We start from the raw sequence: 20,908 nt of genomic DNA, 5'->3' as shown, positions 1-20,908 counted from the left end.
CATGTAAAGTACAATGCAATATACTGGAATGTAGCATTTGTATTTCTAAATCCCAACGATAGCATTAAGATCATTGTTACAACATGTATCGTCAGGGGTCTTGCATTCAACAGGTTTTAATTTTGTTATTTTCAAGGATCAAACAAAACCATGGAAAAAGAGAAAGCATGAAAATGTTTCATATTTGCTATAAAAATCACATCCTAGTTTTTGTTTGAAATTTTTAGTGATACAGCAAATAACTGAATCATTGAAGAACGTGACATTACAATGCAGTAGTAAGATAAAAGCATGTGACAATGTTGTAAACATTTATTTCAATTTATTTCAATCTTAGCCACCAAACATTGTTGTAAATATTGCAACAAAACATTTATGTACAATCTTTCATTCTTTTATACATTTCCTATACTTAGACACAAAGTTGTTCCGCTAGTTTAACAACAAAAGCAAGTATAATAATTGGCCCATATTCTGACACAATGTGAACTACACCTTCTTAATTATGATATTGAAGAGAAGTTGTAGATATTATGAGACTACGATATTGAAGAGAAGCTGTAGATATTATGAGACTATGATATTGAAGAGAAGTTGTAGATATTATGAGACTACGATATTGAAGAGAAGCTGTAGATATTATGAGACTATGATATTGAAGAGAAGTTGTAGATATTATGAGACTATGATATTGAAGAGAAGCTGTAGATATTATGAGACTAAGATATTGAAGAGAAGTTGTAGATATTATGAGACTACGATATTGAAGAGAAGCTGTAGATATTATGAGACTATGATATTGAAGAGAAGCTGTAGATATTATGAGACTATGATATTGAAGAGAAGCTGTAGATATTATGAGACTACGATATTGAAGAGAAGTTGTAGATATTATGAGACTACGATATTGAAGAGAAGCTGTAGATATTATGAGACTATGATATTGAAGAGAAGTTGTAGATATTATGAGACTACGATATTGAAGAGAAGTTGTAGATATTATGAGACTACGATATTGAAGAGAAGCTGTAGATATTACGAGACTATGATATTGAAGAGAAGCTGTAGATATTACGAGACTATGATATTGAAGAGAAGCTGTAGATATTATGAGACTATGATATTGAAGAGAAGCTGTAGATATTATGAGACTATGATATTGAAGAGAAGTTGTAGATATTATGAGACTACGATATTGAAGAGAAGCAGTAGATATTATGAGACTATGATATTGAAGAGAAGTTGTAGATATTATAAGACTAACTATTTCATATTGTCCATGACCATGATTTTACATTAATATTTAATGTTTATAAGTATGCCTCCTTATGAGATAGGGTTCAATATATTTTTTATATAACTTTTGAGGTATAGAATTCTTCCACTCTTGCTTGAGGTTTAGTTTAGAATTAAATTTTCATGACTGAAATGCAGAGATCAATGAACATGTATAAGTTAAAGCACTATGAACACAAAACATATGAAGCAGCTGGTGTAGGTTATCAGAACACAACAAAGTATACTGGATTTATATGGATGAAATATCTGCAACTTTTATATATAGTTGATAGTGCAGACATTCAACACAAGCCAATGAGGCAGGGGCATCATTTAAGAATTATTAATATTGCATAACTGCAATTAGACTTTCTCCACATATGAAGTTAAAAAGTGCATAATGTCATTAATAGTAAAATGCAGTGATACATAAGTTATCACAAACTTATCACAGCTCAATCCTATCAATGTTTTACAGAGTAAACAATGACTTATAACCATGTACACATTTACTCTACACTATTTACTTGTACACATTCACAATCTCCAAGTGACCAGAGAATTGTCTGTCCTCTTTGACAAGTACACTACACGGCTCCTTTCAAAAAACAAAACAAAGCAGGTGTTTCGGAGCAAAAACAACCATCAGGTTTTTTTGTTTCTTTTTTTTTGCAACAGCCTTTATCTTCTTGGTTTTTAACCAAGTTTGTTGATTTAAGTTGGTGATGGATCTTGAAAGGTTTTCAAATGGAATGTAAAAGTTAGGAAAATATCTGACAGCAGTGAAGCTACTATGATGAAAATTTCAGCAGTCAACATAATGTCAATGAAAATTATGATTTGACAAACAAAGGATTTTAACAAAAACAAAAAAAAACCCTATTTACAGCAGTGAAGGAATGAAATAACAATAGATATAAAATACTTACAAAGTTAATGTAATTACAATTAAACATAAACATGGTAAAATCAAATTCATAACAAAACAAAAGGCATACCCATCAAACCCTATTAATGAGAATCCTGCTATTTATGGCCCAATTTCATGCATATATTTTAAATTTATATATATTACATATATCTTCTATATTCTTAGTTTCAAAAATCCCATTAGTTCACCTGGATGTGTCAGTCTAAACACTTTGTTAAAGGTAACTTCAGCATATTAATCTCTAAATATCCCAAATCTCCCTTAAAATATAAAAAAAAATGGCAAGTTAGCAAAATAATTATTTAAATTTACATTTTATGGGCTTAAAATTACACTTGAATTACATTATGAATGAACTTATACACAAGATGAAAAAGCCTCGCATGTCTAACCTTGGACAAGTAGTATTATTGAGATATACATCATCGAGTGATATAGGAATAAGGCTAATACATTATTTATGGGGTAATAAAACATGGCAGATGGTGAAAATCATTATGAACTAATAATTTTAATAGTTAAATACTTCTGAATGGGAAGTTATTTGCAGAAAATCAATATGCAGCTGCTATTACGTAGGACAAGATATAAAATTGTGATGCATGACAGTCATAATCACATTTGGTAATGATCATTAAAAACCAAAGTATTGAGAAACTGGTATATGATGTACCTATGTTGTAAGGTCATTATATGTGTGCATGTTGTGTCTCTGATGTGTTGTGACAATATACTGCATAACGAGTGATTAGTGAGCATAGGACTGACTTCACACAGTATAACAAGTGCTCCCTAGTATACATACTTCCTACATGTAATAATGGAGAAAGAAAAAAAAAGATAATCTGGGACTAACCAGTGGTTTGAAATCTTCACATGTACCTCATTAATGCACCTTTGAAAACCATGTTTAACTGGTGATGTGTACTGCATTCTTTTAAATCCAAATTAAACCAGCAAAAAGAAGCATCTGTTAATTTCATGTATATTTCAAAAATCTGTGTATCTTTAATATTTCTGATATCAGTAATATTCAAGGTAAAGCAATTATTTTTTATGTTTCTGGGTCAGAGACATGATTAACTATCACAATTTAGGATTTATATGCAAATGAAAAGTTAATGGACGGTCTATCATGTTTTAACTGTTGCTTTCATTTACCAATCAAATGAAGTGTTACAATCTTGAATGAGTTCTCTCATTACTTAAAGTGATTCAAAACATAATAACACCTGTTCTCCCATAATTAATAATGATTCATTATAAAAAACAATACATGCTCTCACATAACTTATAACAACACAACAATGTTCATCAATGACATTCCTACACTAGACCTGTTTGTGTTGAGACACATTGATACAATAATATAGAAATTGTATTCTGAGAATTACTATACACCACAACATATAAATCCACAGATGAGGTAAATTTATTGTGGTATTCGAAAATTATCTCAAATCATTTATGGACAAGTAATTCTCTGAGCTAATGTAGGTATTGCTTAGTCTGTTCACAATTCACCGAACACACGATGCTAACCACAATACTTCTAACTGCCAGTCAGAAATACCTATACATTTGCTGCTCACAATGCACACTTTTGATAAAACAGCTCGTCTCCCAGCAAAAGGATCCAATTTTTTATCAAAAGAAAAGATGACGAGTATTTCCACAGGAATGTCAACAACTACATGTCCGGGTATCCAAGGAGAGGAGATAGGCTTACCAAGAGATGTGTCAACAGTAAGGTGTCGGTGTAACGCACGAGCCAAGTTGAGCATATAGCACTGTCCACAATAACGAATCAATGTTTTACGGGGGCTATGCTTGCCTGGAGTTCCATCAACAACAAGGTACCTGTGTAGAACTGGAGCCTCACGTCACCAAGAGGGACTGTCAACAATAAAGTGCCTGTGTCACACAAGAGTTGAGCATCACCAAGAGGACTGTCCACAATAAAGTGCCTGTATCACACAGGAGCAGAGCCTCACCACGTGGACCAACAACAACAAGGTGCCGGTGTAACACAGGAGCAGAGCCTCACCAAGAGGACAAACAACAATAAGGTACCTGTGTCACACAAGAGCCAAGCCTCACCAAATGGACCAACAACAACTAGGTGCCAGTGTAACACAGGAGCAGAGCCTCACCACGTGGACCAACTACAATAAAGTGCCAGTGTAACACAGGAATAGAACAGAGCCTTGGAGAGAACTGCTGTCAATACTATCACAGACATTTCTTTTTGCCTCTTTGCACTTTAAGCGTAAGAATTTACCTGCAAATAGAAATCAATAACAGAAATTAAGTTTATGGTTGTAAAAAGACGAATTTGAAGTTTGCAGTCTATCAACGCAACTTCCCATTCATATATATTTCAAAATTACAGAACAGCAATTTTACTAAACATATCCATCATATTTATTATCACAGAGCTTTAAGCATTATTAAATCCATACTTTTTTTTTTCTTATTTGTTGATCTATATAGACTTGAAATTGTGACATTGATGACAGTAAGCCAGCGTCATACAATCAAAACTGTCATCTGGTACTAATATTGAAATTTGAGTCAATTTGACCCTTTTGCCTTTTGGCCATCTTAGGGCAAGGAAGGTTTCTGCAAAATTTTCATTGAAATTGATTCAGGGGTTTTTGAGAAGAAGTCGAAAATTTTTAATTGTTTATGGATGCACATGCCAGACAAAGGTGATAGCAACAGGTCACCATGAGACTTTGTCTCAGCTGAACTAAAAATGAATTATCTTACATTAATTACAAGCTTTGAAAAAATAAGACAGAAAGCATTGCTGCATGTTTGACTATATGACATGCATGTTATTCTGGAAGATCTTTAACACTGGTTATAGAGTCATAACAAGAGGCCTGTGGACATTAACTGTAAACTGAGTTCCATAAATACTGTTGTTCTTGTTATATATATCATAGAAACCACTTGGTTAACATAATAAGAAGACTTCCTACTTGCAATGTTAATGTAAAAGAAGCATTGTATTAACTGACATCCCTTGTTCAGGATTATAAGTTTGAATTATGTTTAAAAAATGGAGTTTCCTATGTAACCCCTACCCAGGAGGAAATGCAAGACCCTGAGATCAACAAATTTATAATTTTGGTAAAGCCATATCAGAATGTTGAGCAGATTTTAGATTTTGAGCCCATTTAACCCCTTTTTATCCCTCGCCTCTGCCTCTGGGGATCATTATGTGTATACTATCTAACCATCATCCTATGTTAATAATTTTACAAAAATTTTACAAAATTATGCACAAAAATGAAATTTTCCTACATAAACCATAGCAAACTTTACAACCTCCAAATGGGGAAATGCGAGACCTCTTTAATTTACAATTTTGGTGAAAGACCTTAAGAAGCTTCCTTCATTTAAGAATGTTAGATTTTACCATACATGGGTGTTGAGGAGAAGGTTTTCTAAATTTGAGTCAATTAGACCCCATTTGGCAGGCCCCTGAGGGATGGGGAAATGTTTAATTTATCATTTTGGTTCAACAATGAAATATATCTTACTACAGGTTTTACTAGTTGTACTATTTGACTAAAGTCAACTACCAGGTAATAAAATCTGTTGAATTTACAAGAGAAGTCAATTAAAGTAAAACAGGGGTATAAAAATTAGATCTGTATGGAATCAGAAAACAAAATTTTTGTCTGAAGACTGAAACATAAGGGGTTTCTTTACACTTGTCACACACCTTGAACCAGCCAAGGCCTTCAAATTCTCACCTCTGAGTAGCTGTGTGTTTTAATCTTGATTGAACGCCCTTTGATGATTGCATAGCAGAATAGTGTGATGAACATCACAAACAGAAAGTAGCTGGTGTGCATCAAATGGAGATTGATGACAGATCGGTCCTCCTGATGGAGAAATATACAGAAGATAAGATAAGATACCCTAGTAAAACACAACATAAAACTTCAAAGTTGCTCTGTCTTTCATACAGGGTAGCAGGTAATCATACAAACAATAGTTCATGAATTTGAGGAATCACTTTAAATGTAACTGGCCTAAATCTTCTCAAAATACACAGTAATTTAAACTAGTTATTCCATCAGACAAGATAAAGGTTTGCTTACCAAGGTCAGCATCACATTAAATCTAGGGTCAACTTTATGCTTGACCTTGATGACTGGAGTTTGCAGACACTGTGAAGCTACTGTTGGTAGGAGTGTGAACTGGTTACCCTGGTAACTCTGCATCCTTGTATGTACTTCACTGCTGGACTCATTAGCCAAACTGTAGCAGGCTCCAGCTTGTCTATAGATAAACAAAGTTTTACAGAAAATTGTCAGTCAGAGGTAAAATAATACCTTGTGAATGATAATTGACAGAGGGTTCTCATTGTCTTTGTGGTGTCATCTTCACTTTGACAACACCATAATAGAGATACATGTATTTCTGAGAGAGAATATCACCATTTAATATCCTGACATCTGTCTCATGAAATTCTGCAATAGCATTTGAGCTATTAGGCTAGTCCAGTTACAGATTTTAATCTGGCAAAATTGCAAAAGAAATTATTACTATTGTAAATTAAAGATAAAATAATCATTGACTTTGTCCCAAAGAATCAAAAAGTGGGAAAGTGTTTGATATGTAGGGCAATATTACAGATTTTATACTGTGCCATATGGCATGTATTGTCTTCCATACAAGAAGCATGGACACTTCCAGTGCAGACCACACCTTTACATCTAATGGCAAAATGAAGAAAAATCATAAGATTTGCCCAAGAATCACATATAGGAAGTTAAAATATATATATATTTTTTTGTTTTAAAATGCGCATATATTTATATTACTTACAAAATTGATGCTAGTGAAAAAAATCATCTGCTACCGTTTGCATCAGCTGAGTACTACCTCTTAAGTATATGTTAAAAATTAAACACTTTTCTATATGTAAAATCACTGTCCTGGTGTAAGTCAATATTTAACTATATATCAGTATGATTTATAATTCAGATGTACAAATTTCCAATCATTATAAGTCATTTTAAATCAAACATAATCGAATGGATAATGGCTCACTTGACACAAAATCAATGTATGGAAGCCCATATATGTCAGTAACAGCTATAAAATGTATATGCATACAGCATTTGGAAAATTGAAAGTTATCATACCGAATCACATAATGCTCATATGATGTTTGATTAAGTATTTTCAAATAAATACATATTTTTCAGACTCATCTATTCTTTTCTATTATGATACAGAACTGAAGACTGGTGATCTTTACTTTAAAGCTTGGCATGAATGTGAGGCCAATTTGTAGAATGCCTCTTTAACCTACTTCGTCCAGGTAGATAAATAATCTGATTGTTATTTCTAACATTTTTTTATATACTTCTTTTCCACTCAGATATGTCAAACTGTAAATAAAAACTTCACATACAAGCTGATGTGTATCCTTTTTCAGAATGTTTGATTGTAAATTTGTAAATTTGGATGTATATTCAAAAGACCCTGCAGCACTTCCTAAGAAAAACAGTTCAAGGAAAGGATAAACTCAAAGTGGCAGCAATTGGACAAACAATAACACAGAATTTGAGGCCTAAACAATTGCTATCCCTTTGCAACTTGGCTAAGGACTTCAAGTGCATCACTAGTTTCGTTCGCCACCTCTGATCAATACCTTGCATGCCTTGGGATTCTGTTTGTCATACCAAGAAATACAAAGATTTGAGTCAAATGCTGCTTGCATGCAATATTCAGCTTTATTTTGCCACAACAGGACACAATTTGTATCTGAAGATTACATACATATACATTATGAACATGACTCAGCTTAATGACACACATCCTGAAGTCTATGCCATGTTCTTAAAAGGGCATCATGTCTTGAGAAGAACCAACCACTTCAGGGCAGGTCTTCTCACTGACCTTACCATCAAGCAAGTTGTGATGAGGAGCTTTAAAACATCAGGGGGCATTAGAAGAGGAATGACAGCTGTCCAAAGATTGAAGTGGATGCAGTCGATGCTAATGTGTGTGGAAATCATTAATGAAATGCAAAGCATTATTGATGTCAACTAGAGCACAAGTGAATAGCACAAAGACCAAACAACTTTAAGAAAGAATCAGGATTCCACTGATGTAAAAATGCTTTTGCATTTTCTCAAGGACAGAAACCCCTTCAGTCCAAATGACTCAACTCTCAGAAATACTGAGACTGACTGAAAAGGAAGTAAACTTGAAGGAAATATGAGCTATCAGTGACAAATTATAATTTCGATGAAAGGGAAAGAAAACACCATTTCATCATTAAGAAGGCAATTACCAGCATGGATACCAGAGTTGGGGTAAAAATTGATGATGACAATGTGCAGGTGGACCCTCAACTGCTATACCAGCGGCTCATAGCCGCAGCAAAGATGGTTTCAGGATCAGAGGCTTCTACAATCTTCTATTATGAACACAGCAACGAACCAGCCTCATTGCTGGATGATAATGGACTTTCACAAGAAGCAAATTAACCACAACTTGCTGATGGAATTTGGAATACGAATGCCTATGGTGTGGAGGAATCTTGATGGCAGGTCGTTACTCTAGTGTATTCCGAGGTCAGGAGGCGACACATTTTCTGCAACTTGTCAGAACTACTATATAATATGTTTGTAGAAGGTACAAGGAATCCATAATAGTGTTTGACAGAAATGGAAACAGAAGCAAATAACCTACGAAAGCAGTGACACATGAGGCATTACAAAGGTTCCGAGCTGGGGAGTGCATTTCACAGAAGAAATATTTCTTTCAAATGAAGAAAACAAGCAAGATTTTCTAGAACTTCTTGGAGAAAAGTTTGCTGCAATAGGAGCAGAGACCATTCATTCAGAAGGTGATGCAGACAAACTTATCGCATGAACAAGTGTTACACATTCATCCTTTAAAAACATGGTCGTCATCAGTGAAGATGTCAATCTTCTTGTCCTACTTTTATACTACACTGACATCGACAGTGGTAAAAAAATATTCTTTAAGTCTGATAACTCAAAAGGAAAAAACCAAAATTTGGGAAATTATACTGTTAAAACGTGTTCTGGGTAACCAACTGTGAACAGTGCTGGCAGTCGTGCATTCCTAAGGGCATGTGACACGATATCATGGTTATACAGCATAGGACAAGCTGCAGCAATGAAGAAAATATTAGCGTGTCCACATGTACTGTCTTAATGTTCAACATTTCTGAGGAACAGTGCATTGGAAAGGTCAGGAGAAGAACTGATCAAGGCGCTATATGGAGGTCATGAGGATGGTGGTGGCAGTAGTGGAAATCTAGATAACATGCTGTATTGCTGTTTTGTGATAGGAAGTCAAAGCACTGGGTAAAACGGTGACAGGGACCTGTACACAGGTGAGGACGTGATTAGAAGCAAGACTTACTGAGTACTGAGTAAAATGGTGATTGGGACCTGTACACAGATACAGGTGAGGACAAGTACAGTAGCCAAACCTATAAAGTATTAGGGGAAAAGGTCACAGGGGCCATTGAATTGATACAGGTGAGGATGTAAGCAGTAGCCAGACTTACCTAGTACTTGGGAAAAAGGCCACAGGGGCTTGTAAGTTTATGCAGGTGAGGATATGGACAGTTTGACAAGTGCTGTCTGAACAATCTGTGTTGTTCCAGTCAAATGGGAAGCTCATAGTGACATTCATCTCAAGGTCAGCAGCTGCACCTGTAAAATCATCAGCATTAAAATTTAATAACAAGAGATCCCAGAGGGATCTTGGCGCCCACCATTTGAGGATCTGTTTTCAGTTCTTGAAGATTTGTTTATTTTTGTTTGTTTGTTACAGGTGTTGTAAATGTTCATGAACTGGTCTTCACTGAATGTACTCAATGATGGCACAAGATATTTTTATTAAGCACCTATTCGCAAATATTATTTGAAAAAGATCCCAAAGTATTATTAGATAGCAGTCAGTTACAGGTGGATAATGGACAATATGTTTGTACTGTATTACTGTCGACATCCAAGATAGCTGCCTGTGGGCCACCTTGATTTCAAATCAGTCCAAAAAAGGTACAATGCACAACTAGGGACCAAGGGGAAACTGCATATGGAATTTGAGAAAGATCCATCCAGTACTTTTCCAGAAATAGCGGTAACAAACTTTTACTTCCAAAATCCAAAATGGCCACCTGTCTGCCATCTTGAATTCAAATCAGTCCAAAAAAGGTACAATGCACAACTAGGGACCAAGGGGAAACTGCATATGGAATTTGAGAAAGATCCATCCAGTACTTTTCCAGAAATAGCGGTAACAAACTTTTACTTCCAAAATCCAAGATGGCCACCTGTCGGCCATCTTGAATTTGAATCAGTCCAAAAAAGGTACAATGCACAACTAGGGACTAAGGGGAAACTGCATATGAAATTTGAGAAAGATCCATCCGGTACTTTTCCAGAAATAGCGGTAACAAACTTTTACTTCCAAAATCCAAGATGGCCACCTGTCGGCCATCTTGAATTCGAATCAGTCCAAAAAAGGTACAATGCACAACTAGGGACTAAGGGGAAACTGCATATGAAATTTGAGAAAGATCCATCCAGTACTTTTCCAGAAATAGCGGTAACAAGAATTGTTTACGGACGGACTAACGACGTACCACGGACGCAGGGCGATTTGAATAACCCACCATCTATTAGATGGTGGGCTAAAAAATCAGCTCTAAACTATAATTCAACTGTAATAGTTCCTTTAGGCTGTATACCAGAAAGTATTATACTACTGCAAGAGTTGTTAGAAATAAACTTTTCCATAAAAACAGTTGCACAGTCTTGCATTCATGTCACGTGTGTTTATCAGGCAGTAAATCTATTTTTAATAGTACTATTTTCATAAACTTTAAATCTTAAATCCTGATTCCTTGCCCTATCCTTTACAACTGTATCATTTTCTGTATACCTGATAAGCCGATCTGATTGCCTACTACCGTAGATGCCAGGAATGTCACATTCTGTGGGATTCCATAAAAGTGGGGCGACGGCCTCATCTCCACCATCATCGTTAGTGATGTGTTCCTGTGAACAGAGGATATAAAACATTATACAACCAATAACCACTGTGTGTTGATCAATAATCAGTAGCTTCATATCTGGTACAATACTGATATTTTATAACTAGTACTTAATAAGAACCTATTCAAAAGATCTAGCCAACACTTCATCATCCTCGGCCCTAGGTAAAAATTGCACTATCAATTATTTAGCGATAGTGCAATTTTCACCTGGGGCTGAGGATGCACTTCATAGGAAATGATGGGAAATGTTTAGAGTGACAGAATGATAGACAATTGACAAAAACACTCTGAAAACCACAATCTAGAGAGAGTAAATTAAAAATTTACATACAAAAAATAGCATTTAATGGTGAAGTAACCTCTGTACAGCTGTTCTGTCTAACAAGGGATAAGCTTATTACTAGTAGCAGACTTACACAACGTCATCACCATTTTGTGGTGATCGGTCTGTAGTAGTTGGCGACCCCGATAGCTTGTTACTGATGACATTAAGCTTGTCAGTCAGCTTTCCAGACCCAGATGGAACATCATCTGGATAAGTTGAGGAGTTTGCAATCATACAGAACTCCAGCTCTGCAAAATTATCCAGGAACCTGTTCCAGTCCTGTTATATAGGGAACATCATATTAAACAAATCTGTATCAGTATACACACATCATTTCTAATGGAAACTTTTTAATTTTTCATCACTAAACATATGTGTACATAAATACAATATATGAGAGACATTCTGCACAGTTATACATAACAACATACCTTTACCTTTGGTAAAACAGTAACCTCAAACTCTGTCTTACCATCCAAAAATAAGAAATCCCTACCCCATCCATCCTTCCTTCCTTTAATGAACTTACATAAATAAAATGCTAATAAACTGCTTTCAGCTTAAAATCTGGATCAGCGACAGACAAATCAAATTCAAATTGTAGCTGGTAATTTTAACCTTCAGCTGATTATAATAAAGGTTAATATGATTCTCTGGTTCCCTACCAACTAATAAAGTAGCAATTTTGAACTTAGTGTTACATGTATATTGTATCAAACCGAACCTTATATACACTTTCCTGAATCATCTAAATTTTGGAAATAAAATACTATTACAGGCTAATAATTTAATTCAAAACTTACTTTAGTTAAATCAGGATTAATAAGCTGGTCATTGACCTTCACAATATAGGCCAAAGTCAGGAGAACAACTGCAAAGCCACCGAGACATATCATAAAAATGACAAGTGGAGGCTTGCTGGATAGGAATCCCTTCACGTTCTCAACCACAGGTGGAGGCATGACAAAAGTCAAACACAACCTGTAAAAGAACAATCACAGAAATCACAGACAGCAACACACCCTATAGCAGGAAGGAAAATCATCAAACACAGCTTTAAAAATGGCAAATTATCCTTCTCAGCCACCATTGATCAATCTCTTTTACAATTTTAAAGATCCTAACTAAAGATGTTGATCAGTCTTGACTTGCCTCAGTCTGTTTACAAAATCCTGAGAGTTTGAGCAGAGATTTTAGTCAAAGCTAAGACTTCAGTCAATGTCTGTAAATCATTCTTACATGTTTGTGGCACTCAATTTGATGTCTAAATTATGTGGCATTAACTCAGGACTATAAATAATCACTATCAGGGTAACAAGGTATGAAATCTTTATTGTACACAGGTTTCTCATTCTGTGTATTTTTACAATCGTCTCTGAGGTCTTTTAATTTCTTCTCATGATGAAATGAAAATCAATTTCCACGAAACAAAATAACTTCTAAGAAAGCAACAATTTTAAAATATTTAACACAAGCAAGGTAACTGCTTATATTTCTTTCTCCAGTGGACATACACAGCTTAGAATAGGATTTTTCTCAACTTGCTGTGAAAGTTCATTTCTTAAAGTGATGAAAAGTTCGGGAATATTTTCCTAATAAACACATACCAATGTATTTTTTAATTACTGAAATATCTAAACATTGCAAAATTCCATTAAAATAGAAAGACTGATCAGCATAACATTAAATAATTTTCAAAATTCTTTTTTCTCTGACAATCCATTGATGATCTATGATCCACTAAACTGTCCTCATAACCCTGAGGTCATATCCATGTACAAGAAATTCACTGATGTATACACATTTTAACATGAATTGATGACACATTTCACCACCCTAGCATCTACCATAGTTTCTCCTCATATCCCATCCCTTCCATACCCTCCATTTATTTGATGTGCATTCTAACTTCCAGCTTTCCTCCACATCATTCCTTGCTTTAACTTCCATCTCCCCTTCCCCAAGTCATCAACTCCATAAGGATTTGATATCAAGCTCTTTATAATACATGAAATCTGATAATTTAAACAATTAATATACAAAAGCAGATAGACATCATTTGTTATGTTGACACTAGATAGACATGTAGTAATGACACCTGATGGATCACAGGGGTATGACACAAATTCATGCGAAGCCCAACACTATAGAGACTTGCCACAGCCTAATGGTCTCTTTCTAAATATGTTTGTATGTTTGTAGATACTTAAAGACAGTTATGTTGGAACTTGAATACAAGTCCCTGTGACATTTCCCAGTATAATGAAATATAATATCAGGAGAATTATGTAGCATCAACAATATGTCGCGGATAGAGTACATACCAGTATGCAGTCTACTGCCTGGGATATATTTAGTAAACAGAAGGCACTGATGCATTTGATCTCGTTCGCAGATCGATACAGCTGACAGAGTTTATATTGGTATGCTTAGTCACTAGCATATTTCAAATCAGGATTTTTTCTGACAAAACCAAATTTTGTACAAATGCTGTACTTGATTTATGTCACCATCCAATGAGACATGTGTGAAAGATGTCCTTCAACAAGCAGATCACAAAATTTCAATATGTAAAGATACAATTTGATCATGAAAATTTTCGATTGTAAAAATTTTTGCTCATGAAAATGACTAGCTATATAGAGAAATCTATCTGTATAATCCAAGTCAAAATCTTCCTTTTAAAATTTACCCTTATAATCCCAGTTAAAATTTACCTTTGTAATTCCAATTAAAATTCACCATTACAATCCTAGTGAAAATCAACCTGTACCATCCTACTTGAAATCTACTTGTACAAACCCAATTGAAATCTATCTGCTTTCATTGGTTGGTTATTTTCTTATGATTTTTTACAGAATATGTGTTGTGATAAACATATTCTTATACTTTAATCTTAATGAGTTTATCAAACTTTTCAAGCAATTTGATATTAAAGGTTGGTGTCATATAAAATCCTATCTCTCATTCTACGAATTTAACATAATATGGCTATCTGTGTAAGGTGCTCTCTAAACAACAAAAGAACTAATATTTACTTGGTACATTGTATAAAAGTAGTTTGATTTACATACAATACTGAAAGGTGACAAATGAATCATCCTATTTCAAGTTATTTTCTACGTAACAGATATGTATGAAAGTTTTGTAGATGTATAGTTGTAATGCTGATCTTTTTTTGTTTACATGTAATTTTAAACACAGTAGCAGATATCGTTATATCAAAACTATAAACTTTTAATATTTTACTAAATTTTCCAAACAACATATATCATTTGATATTAATTGCCCTTGTTGGCCTGGATGGAAACAGGGTCAAAGGGTCTAACTGTGGGAGGAAACCCTAAGTGCCTAAATGGTCAAGCAAGTGCCTCAGTAATACCTTTTCTTGTCCAATGCAGAAATAAAACCCTGACTGCCTTGGTGAAAGATGTGTTACCATGGCAACACCTGACCATTCTTGTACACAAAAAGCCTGGACTAAAGACCTTGGGGGTAACTTTGCAACTGACTTAGCTGCTGTTGAACACAGTGAATTAAAAATCAACTAACAGTGTATAAATAGCCATGTACAACATAAGTCTGCTTAAGATCCAAAGACTGGATCCATTTTACATTTACCCATACTTACACACTTGTTAACCTACCTACGGTACTGTTGGTGCCTATAATCCATCACAAAACTCAAATAGAATCACACATTTTTGCACATCAAATCCATTTCTCAATTAAAGGATATGTAGCACATCAAATCCATTTTCTCAAATAAAAGATATGTACACATGCAGCATCTGTAATGCCTTCAACGAGCAGGAGAAAATATGTGGATGAATAAGAAAACCCAATGTTCTTGGTCAAATCCTACACCAGGCAATAAATAGCAGCAATTTGTATGAATAATTAAGCTGATGTATGTTGTAAGTGATTCCAGTTAGGAGTGATGTATAAATTCTTACTTTTAACAGCTACATCACCAAGGATAGCTCTCAAAGTTCGTAATCATCATTCAAAAAGACCTTATCATAAAAAAGTGAAGTGACTTGCTACATCTAAATGACTTATTAACAGGATCTGTTATAAAGTACATGTATCCGATACTCATAAACTGTGGTGTAAGCTGAGGTAAGGGAGATAACTAATACTTTAAAAGGCAATACTTCACAAGAGATCCGAGAGGGATCTTGGTGCCCAACATTGTTTAATCTTTATATGCTCATTGAAAGTTGGATCTTTTCCCATCACTTCTCTTCTCTGTTTTTGCTCTTAATAAAAAGACATCTGAACATTCCTTTGCAGAAATAAATGATAATCTTTATCTGTCAAATCCAAAATGGCCACCTCAAAGCCATTCTGTTTCTTCTGATCAGTCCAAAAAGCAAAGGAGCACAAGGAGAGATCAAGGGGAACATATGTATGAAATTTGAGAGCTATCCATTCAGTACTTCAGCAGAAATTGCAATATACAATCTTTACTAGGCAAAATCCAAGATGGCTGCCTGTTGGCCATTTTGTTTTTCTGATCAGTCCCAAACTCAAACAAGCACAACTAGGGACCTAAAGAACCTTATACCTGAAATTTGAGAAAGATCTATACCGTAGTTCTCAAGAAAAAGTGATAACAAACTTTGGAAGTCAAAATCTAAGATGCCCGTCTCTTGGCCATTTTGTCTTTCTGATCAGTCCCACAATCAAATTGGCACAACGAGGGACCAAGGGGAACCTACATATGAATTTTGAGAAAGATCCATCCTGTACTTCTCAAGAAATAGCGATAACAAATTTGCAATGTCAAACTCCAAGATGGCCACCTTTCGGCCATTTTGTTTTTCTGCTCAGTCCCAAAATTACATGGGTACAACTAGAGACCAGAGGAAACCTACATATGAAATTTAAGAGAGATCCAATGATTGCTTTTCAAGAAATAGCGATAACAATCTTCAATAAAAAAAACCAAGATGGCTGCCTGTCAGCCATTTTGTGATTTTAATCAGTCCCAAAATCAAATGAGCACAACTAGGGACCAAGGGGAACCTACACATGCAATTTGAGAAAGATCCAACCAGGACTTCTCAAGAAATAGTGGTAACAAAAACTGTTTACGGACGGATGCAAGATGGCCGAACCACAGGACCACGGACGCAGAGCGATCTGAAAAGCCCACCATCTGATGATGGTGGGCTAACATCATGCAAGCTTTCAAAATCTTTTCTCAATGACATCAATGATATGCCCACTATTTCAGTTCAGTAGAATAACCAGCAAAGGCTTTTCCTCAGCCCAATATTATGCCACCCCTACCTTACACCCAGAACTAGTGCTGTCACCTGGCATTATTGAATTGTACTCAAAGAAAGGAAATTCTTATTGTGGGCCTTTTTATAGATTTGGAAGTTTCTGTGAAAAATCCATGACGATTTTAGAAATAAGTATTCAACATAATACCTATCTAAAAGGTAGCCAGTGTCTGATTTGTATAGAAGTTGTCTAGAGTTCAGGAATCCTGTTACTGTGGTGAACAGCAATAAGATCCTTCTTTCATATCTTTCAGGTACTGAAAATTGGCAAGCAATCCAACCAATTGACTTCATAAAAGTAACATAAAATGAAAGTCCAATTAGGAATGAGAATTTGAAATTGGCCAAGCTAAATATATCACTCCTAATGAAAAGTTGTCTTAATCAATAATAAGAACACTTGATGATGATGTCACCGTAGCTAGTTTTAATCATGAGGAAAGCTGGTGCTAAATTTAATTTTATGTACAAGGTAAAGCAAAAATAGCCATACTCAGGCCAAATTCATGATGACACAGAGTGTTGAGTTATTCTTATGAAACCTTCATCACAACTGCAAAATATGTGCATCATAATCAAAATCTCATATGAAAAGTCTTTGGATTTATTCAATGAATTTAAACAAAAACAGATTTTGCATAAGGTGTACCAAGAACATGTGTCCAAAATGGGTTTGTGAAGTCATTGGTAACTGGTGAAGTAGGGAGAATTGAATACATGCTGAAGATACAATACATCAGTATTATTAGTATGTAAATTGAAATGTTAGGAAACTGCCATTTATGTTGACAGTAAATTTTTGTCTCTAAAATGATTACTCACTTGCATCCACAGTGAATAAATTAATGTATTCCCACAACATACCTATAAATCTTTGGTTCATTTCAAAGCCATATAAAGTTTATGAACATCTACGTTTTGCCTCAAAATTGTGCAGTGAAAATTTAATTTTTTTTTTCAATTTTTAATATCCAGGCATAGGATAGAAGGTAGATGATCAAGATTAACACAGGATTATCTGTTCGACTGAAGTAGGTGACAGTGTTATATAAACATACCACTCATAGTACAACCAATGAATAAGAATTCCCTGGTTATTTTCTTTTAACTTCCAAGAAAACTGATAGGTTTTGCCAACATTTCAGTGTTCACAGGGGGTTTCCCACCTTCCCTGAAAATATCAAATAATTATTTTATGAATGACTTTGAAATATAATTAAATTAATTCTACAGTAAACTAGATTATCCCATTAAAGTTATCATCTAATTAAAAATTCAGTATTATTAAGTTACCATCATAGAGTCCGATCAACTTAATGAAATCTGGCCGTTTTCCAATATTTCATAAAGTCACCTAAAGCTTTCATGGTACATGAAAAGTAAATCGAACCAAATGCAAAAACAAAATATTTATTATCAAGACCATCCACCACTGTACAATGCACAATCACATAACTCCCAAATTTCTTGGAACAGGGTAGTTTCTACAAGGCCAATTTAGTGGGCTTATTTGAAGGAGGTAACTAATTTGTAAAAGGGAGCTTATTTGTGGGAGGGGGCTTACTTGAGGAAGGGAGCTTAGTAGTGAAAGGAACTTATTTGTGGGAGGGGACCCTTGACATAGTATTTCTCATCTAATGTTACAGCATTTTTTAAATGGAACATATTTTACACTGATCTAAATTTCCTATCTGGTTTTACTGGACACTTTATGATCTATTACACATTTTCATTTCCTTTTTGATATCACAGTAATCACTCCTATTGATTGAATAACTGATTACCTTGCACTGAAAAAGCCAGAAGTCCTCATAAAGAGTAGTTACAAACATCATAAAACAATAATTACAGTAATACCTACAAGGCAAACCACAACACAAACCTGCCAGAAATAACTACGGTATAAAATACATCAAATTAAATCCAGCACATGGTTATAACATCATTATTGTTGGCATGGAAATGATGATGTCTCATCATAAAAATTCCACCTGATGGAAACTAGGATTACACTGACCATGTTTATTATAGTCTAAATCGGGTAATTACTGACTTAAGACAGCAACACACATGGGGAATGTATAAATAGCATTGAACCATTGTTATGTGGCAATGTATGTTTGAAATATATGACAAGAATTTTGCAGGCAAATATACGATAATTGGGTACTAAGTGAACAATATGATGTTTGCCTTTAAAGTTACACATTTATGTCCATAACTACCACGCAAATAAGTAGTATACTTTAATTGCAAGGATGCACTTAACAGCCCTCTTTGATACAGTTTTTTTTTATTTCAGCTTCCAAATTGAAAATTTTTGGACCACTTTGATTTGAAGCAGCTGAAATTGGCAACAGGTTCAAAAATGTTCAATGTGGATGTGTGTGGATGAACAAAGACTGCAGTGGATAACAAAGGGATGTTTCCATACCATATTTAGTATGTAAATACATGTAGGTCACTTTTGATTTAAAATTTCAGAAACCTATCGATTAATTTATCAAAACAATAAAGCACACATCTCTGCTATGATGGCAAAGTCCAAATGAGAATTTTCTGTTAACTGTTAACAAGGTCCTGTCTAACTAACCTAAATTTGAACAATTTTAATTTTCAGCACTAAGTGATATTGTTAGATGAACTTTCTCTGATATAACATGTACAGAGCTTTGACATGGTTTATAGAAAAGATATAATATTCTGCTCTTTCTGTATTATGGACATAATATAAAATAACTCAAATTTCAATATCTCAGAAATCTTTACATTTCAAAAATATATTATTGTATGTCATATGTTATTACTGAGGAAGATGTTCACAGTATTGAATGCTCATACAGAAAATGTCACCTGGATTGGTCGACAGCATACACCTCATCTCCCTTTTCTCATGGCTTAAGTTGCAGTGAGTTTTCCTAACCTTCACAGTTCATTATATGTCTTTTCCTGGTACGGAGGGAGAAAATGAGATTTGAGTTTCTTTGTAGGGGAGACCTTCAATAATGCTAGAGTTGACTTGAATAACTGGCGGAGGCTCGTCAGAAGTTATTCAAAGATATCATGGCCCCACAAAGCCTATAATTTACGATATTTACCAACACTTCTGACACAGCTCTCTTTGCAACGTGTCTCTGGGGTTGGGCAGAGATTCTCCACATAACCTCAAATGGCATTTGTTTTATTCTTACCTGTGCGGGTATTAGCGTCCCACGTTAAGCGACTGATCGGTATCGTACTTTCACTCGGCTGCAGGTACTGATCACAACACCTCTCGCGAAGGCTCTTTTATTATGTACTCCAATTAACCTCCTGTTAATTGCACTGGTACCACATCTAGTTTTTAAGTCCTAATATGCTTTCAACGGAATTAAATTTAATTCGTGAGACTGAAGTTTATTTATAGCTCTGTAAAGCATCGTGCGCACGACTGTCAGTGATGGTTGAAATATATTGACAAGCCGGAGAAAAGGAAAGGTGTTGACCGGAACGTACGGCCAATCTTATTTCTTTCAATGAATACAAAGCTGTGCGTAATAACCAACTACTCACCGAATTCAAAATGTCATTAGAATGTGCATCTGCTTCTTTAAATTGAATATCTAATTTCCACGTAGAAGTAAACAGTCCGACGCCATTATTGTAATTATCTCACGTTTTCTCGCGTCAAACTCCGCGATTTCGGCAAGTGCATGTCATCATCACCAGGGGAAACACCCACTTGCCTATTTACAACAAACACGCGTTTGTCTGCAGAAAACACATACACAATCCCTATTTATTCGATTATAAACCATTTTTAACAGTGTTGAATGAAGATTTTGCACCATTTCTACGCAATTTATTTTAATCTTCTCTCCTAAAATTGAATGCAAAGATATTAACATTGCCAAAACAAACCATGTGATTTCCAACGTGGTAGCATCATGACGTCAAAATCCGTAGTTTTCATTGGTCAAAAATTGACAGGTGCCAATCAAAAACCACGTGGTACTGCAATTATTTCT

General features: G+C 34.8%; 1 protein-coding gene across 1 annotated transcript; it reads right to left on the bottom strand.

The window, feature by feature from the left end:
• Positions 1-296: 296 nt before the first annotated feature.
• On the bottom strand, positions 297-20,519 carry LOC132555274 (transmembrane protein 248-like). Its single transcript, XM_060219627.1, has 8 exons — positions 20,454-20,519; positions 12,411-12,588; positions 11,699-11,886; positions 11,168-11,283; positions 9,786-9,933; positions 6,328-6,508; positions 5,977-6,108; positions 297-4,490 (listed from the first exon to the last, which is right to left on the bottom strand). The coding sequence occupies exons 2-8, from the start codon at positions 12,567-12,569 to the stop codon at positions 4,473-4,475; spliced, it is 942 nt and encodes a 313-aa protein (XP_060075610.1). The 5' UTR covers positions 12,570-12,588; positions 20,454-20,519; the 3' UTR covers positions 297-4,472.
• Between the last annotated feature and the right edge of the window lie 389 nt (positions 20,520-20,908).

This window comes from Ylistrum balloti, unplaced genomic scaffold, assembly GCF_031769215.1.
Source record: "Ylistrum balloti isolate Yb309-2 unplaced genomic scaffold, AGI_CSIRO_Ybal_v1 Utg370468, whole genome shotgun sequence".
Taxonomy (NCBI): domain Eukaryota; kingdom Metazoa; phylum Mollusca; class Bivalvia; order Pectinida; family Pectinidae; genus Ylistrum; species Ylistrum balloti.
Note: the sequence above shows the minus strand (reverse complement) of the source record. Positions and strands in the feature narration are given on the sequence as shown.